Genomic DNA, 4674 nt, shown 5'->3' with positions numbered 1-4674 from the left:
GACCTTGGTACAAACTCGATACCGTATACGGTATGCCTTCGCCTGTGTGTACGGTCGATACTCACATTGACACATGCGATATGCAACAAGCGCATATGATGCACTCCTTTCGAAAGCTTTCGTCAACACTGCGTGCATGCACTGGTATGGTACCGCGGTCCGCGGTCAACAAAAATGGTCAAGAAGAAAGCACAACTGTCGCGAAATAAATTACGGTAATTATTATTATTGTTGTTTGTTGTGATTGTAGATTTTTAGCAACCTTCAGCTTTGTAGTGGGTTGTGTAGATAGAGAGGAGCATGGCGGCGACCAGGCGTTTGGCCAAGGAATTGGCCGACATTCGTAAGTCTGAGCTGAACGTGTTCACAGACATCCAGGTGAGCGAGACGAACATGTTGCTGTGGAATGGACTTCTGGTTCCTCACGACCCGCCGTACAACAAGGGTGCTTTCCGCATAGAAATTTCCTATCCGGCTGAATATCCGTTCAAGCCCCCCAAGGTGATTTTCAAGACGCCCATCTATCATCCGAATGTCGACGAGAAGGGTCAGGTGTGCCTCCCTATCGTTACCGCAGAGAACTGGAAGCCAGCAACAAAGACGGACCAAGTAATCGCGGCTCTGATTGCTTTGATCCACTCCCCTGAAGCCGGTCACCCTCTGCGTGGAGACTTGGCAGAGGAGTTCCTCAAGGATCGTAAAAAGTTTGACAAGAACGCCGAGGAGCACGCGAAGAAGTATGCGGAGAAGCGACCTGCATAACTTGCTTCAGGTGGCGTCTGTTTTAGTTGCAGTGGCTGGCAGCCAAGTCAGTCCAGTCAGTCCCCTCATGGCATGAGCCCAGCCTTTGCCATGTCATCCTGTGTACTGGAACAACTGAGCAGCACTCCATCCCTAACGCTTGTTTGGCAACCAGCTCCTGATCTGCTAGGAGCCGCTGCATTGACTGGTATGAGAACACATGACAAACATGCATGGGGGCAACCTTCTGCCGCTTTCTCTTTGTCCTCTCCTTCGTACCTTTTCGTATAACCAACACCACTTGTCTCCGTCGCCACCTCCCCCCCCATTTTTTCCGTTGGCCATTCTCAATTATTCATTTGAGTTTTGTAATGTGGTTTTACACTGCCCATATTTGGCGGGCCACATATTGTCGAATGCCCCGGGCAGGTTGTTTGAAAGTTGTCTGACGTCAAAAGTGTCACTGAGAACTGCCCGTCATGATAACAATTGTCGCCCCCCCCCCTTCACACACACACACATACACACACACTCATCCATGGATCTTCCCCCTTTCGGCCCGGGACTGAGCATCTGAGTTTGAGTTTGTGGGAGCATGGCTGTTGCGGGTCTTTCGCCGAGCATAGCTCGACTGACAGGACGCGTTCCATCAACACGAAGTGGCCGATTGGATGTATTTCTGTGAACCAGTGAACTGCTGCCTTTGACTTTTCAATGCCTTTTTATTTATGTAGCTATTTATTATTGAACAAACTTTTTTGGAGACAAAAAATCTATTTATTTATAGAGGCGTTGAGGAGACTTTATTTATGCTTTATTTATTTCCTGATTTTTGTTCCGAAGATGATGAATTCGTACTTGTCTTCCGCGATGCTTTTCAATTTCAGCTGTCAGGATTTGTTCTCCAAATGCACTGTGCGTTCGTGGCATTTTCGTTGCTTTGCGGTCGGACGTTGTGTGCACAAGCTATGCTGCGTCTGGTCGGTGTACGTGCATAGCGTGATGCACGTATGTGTGTGTTGAGTGTGCGCCTGCTTGGGTGTGTGTGTGGGTGTGTGTGCACGTGTTTACGTGTTAGCCCCTGGCGGATAATGCCGGCAGGAAAATTGCAGAATCTGGTATTTTTTTCCGGTATGTTTCCTGCATGTTTGTTTGGTGGGCGGACAAAGTAATGGAGCAAACCTCGAGGAAATTTCTGCCATAAGGTTTGCGTGGTTCTGCCAATCTCACTGCTTTTCGAGCAGAAAGATACGAGTGTTATTCTGGATCTTCATCTGCCACTTTTTGGAGCCGCTAGCCCTTGGCGGATACGGTAACTTATCCGCCAAAGCTTTACGGATGAGGCTCCAAAAAGTGGCAGATTCTCAGCGGCTTGAAAGACGCAACAATAGACCTTGTGGCATACTTCCTGGAATTCTGCCTATTTTTCTCCCGGCATTAACCGCCAAGGCAAGGGCTAGCGGAAGGAAAGATCAGGAAGAGAGTGTTGATTCAAATCTGTCATGACTTCGTAACGTTTCATCACCGCTACAACAAGGTCCAGCAAGTAGGCATATGCGGATAATGTCGGCAGAAAAGTTGGCAGAATTCGGTACTTTTTCTGGTTTCATGCATGTTTGGTATGTACATGTGGATAAAGAAATGGAGCAGAATTCGAGGAATTGCCCGTCGTAAGGTTTGTATGGTTCTGCCAATTTCACTGCTTTTCGAGCAGAATCTGCCACCTTTTCGAACGGAATCCGCCATTGCCAACCGTACCAGCAAGTACAGCCGGCTAGCCTACGCCGCTACGGTCTAGAATGACTATGTATTCGGACTCGGTATGATACTCCGACTCGTAGTCGACTCGTACTCGTAGACTGCACTCTCGTCGTCTCGATCTCCAGCCCGCCTCTGATGACCACGATGACAGTACCATGGACCTGGTACCAGTACCGGTACACATGGTACATGTACTGATGTTGCATGCATGGGATGATGCAGTCGTATGATTACAACTCTTTGACACATCACTAGTGCACTCGACTCTCTCCTGGTATCCATGGAGATAGTTACGCGTCCCAACGCGCGCCTGTGAAAACGTTGTATGTACCAACCTTCGACTTCGTTCTTGACTTGTGCAGGCCAGGTTCTGTTTGAATACAAAAATACTGAATGATCATGAAGATTATTATGACCGATCTGTCAACATGGTCAAGCATTTGCAAGACTTTGGAGGTAGTCTACTTGCTGCTGAATTTTCTCACCCGACCCAGTATTCCTACTCATTCAACCTCGCTGTCGGGCACGTTGCGAAAAATAGCACTCGCGCTTTCGCCGAAGGTGTGTTCGCGAACGAGAAACTCACGACAATTTAGTTCACCTGACACTGCGGCTAGCAGCGCTGCTTGTGACCCTATTAGTATTAGTATTAGCACTTAGCAGCCATTGGAGTGATTGGATTTGAAGTGATTAGCTACGCCTATACGGCTCAGTGTTCGTGTGGCACGCACGGCTCGTGCGATGCCAAATGCAAAGATTATAATACGGTTTATGTTGGTAGAATGATGAGGAATCAGTGGTAAGAGAGATACTGTAGCTATGGAGGTCGACGAAAGGCTCAGATGGTTAGAAAGTCGTATCGCCTCGTCTCTGAGCCCCGACGCAGAGGACTTGGCGTGGATCTTGACTAATGGCGAGACGAGGTGGGCACTGGAGGGTGTAGTGGTCAGCTGGTGTGTGTGTATGTGTGTATATGTGTGTGTGTCATGGTGTGCGTGTGTGTGTGTGTGTGTGTGTGTGTGTGTGTGTCATGGTGTGCGTGTGTGTGTGCGTGTGTATGTGTGTGTCGCTGTGTGTGTGTGTGTGTGTGTGTGTGTGTCTGTGTGAGTGTGTGTGCGCGCGCGCGTGTGTGTGTGTGTGTGTGCGTGTGTGTGTGTCTGTGTGTGTGTGTGTGTATCTACAACTCTGTACATGTATGTGTGTGTATGAATGCGTGAGTGTGCGACGGGCTTTACATGCGTACATGTATGTGCACAAGGTCGTATTGGCGTATGTGTGTGTGTGGGGGGGGGGGGGGGGGGTGGTATGACTGTGCAGTTGGTGGCGAGACGGTGTGGGTTTAATTTCCGACGATTGCGGCCGCACGCCTCTTTCTTCTCTTCCTCATTCTCTTGACCTATCGTTGATTCTCCTGGGCAATCACCAACAGCTAGTGCAGACCTAGTGCATGCAGGAATACTGTAAAAGTCCGTAAATCAGTACGTCCGTACGTTCGAGTTTAGTGGCCACGCCCGTACTAATTTCCGGGCGGGTACTGATTTTCGGGCGCGGACTAGCTTTCGGACCTGACGTGTGTGTAGTGGAGAAGTCATATTTCATGTCGATGTACATGTACGTGCTACGCGCTGCATGTGCGAACCGTACCGGTGCCGGTGCCTATTTCCGGCAGTGTGTTTATTGGGCTTGACTTGACTTGAACGACAGAGACAAAAGGAGGAAGGGGATACAGTCAAACTCCCCAGATCCGGACGTCCCTAATCCGGGCACATCCATCTACCGGGTACCTTCCTAACCCATCTAGGGTCGCAAAATGGGCATTTCAAGGAGAAAAGGCCCCAAAAACTATTGATTGGCATAAAAAATGTTTACTTGCATTAAAGTACATTATTATGTTCCGAGTTACGTGCAGTACTTGGTCCAAACCTGCCCGGATCTGGACAGTTTACTGTATTTATTTTGGGCAGGTACTTATTTACAGACGTTTACGTCTCTCTCTCTCTCTCTCTCTCCTTCTCTCTCTCTCTCTCTCTCTCTCTCTCTCTCTCTCTCTCTCTCTCTCTCTCTCTCTCTCTCTCTCTCTCTCTCTCTCTCTCTCTCTCTCTCTCTCTCTCTCTCTCTCTCTCTCTCTCTCTCTCTCTCTCTCTCTCTCTCTCTCTCTCTCTCTCTCTCTCT

The 4674-nt window shown here is 48.8% G+C and overlaps 1 protein-coding gene across 1 annotated transcript; it reads left to right on the top strand.

Moving 5' to 3' along the window:
* The first annotated feature begins 204 nt into the window (after positions 1-204).
* LOC135829436 (ubiquitin-conjugating enzyme E2 L3-like) lies at positions 205-1668 on the top strand. The gene has a single exon (XM_065341843.1). It carries the CDS (start codon positions 301-303, stop codon positions 760-762), a length of 462 nt encoding a protein of 153 aa, XP_065197915.1. The 5' UTR covers positions 205-300; the 3' UTR covers positions 763-1668.
* Positions 1669-4674: the final 3006 nt, after the last annotated feature.

The sequence above is a fragment of the Sycon ciliatum genome, chromosome 13, assembly GCF_964019385.1.
Source record: "Sycon ciliatum chromosome 13, ocSycCili1.1, whole genome shotgun sequence".
NCBI lineage: Eukaryota > Metazoa > Porifera > Calcarea > Leucosolenida > Sycettidae > Sycon > Sycon ciliatum.
Note: the sequence above shows the minus strand (reverse complement) of the source record. Positions and strands in the feature narration are given on the sequence as shown.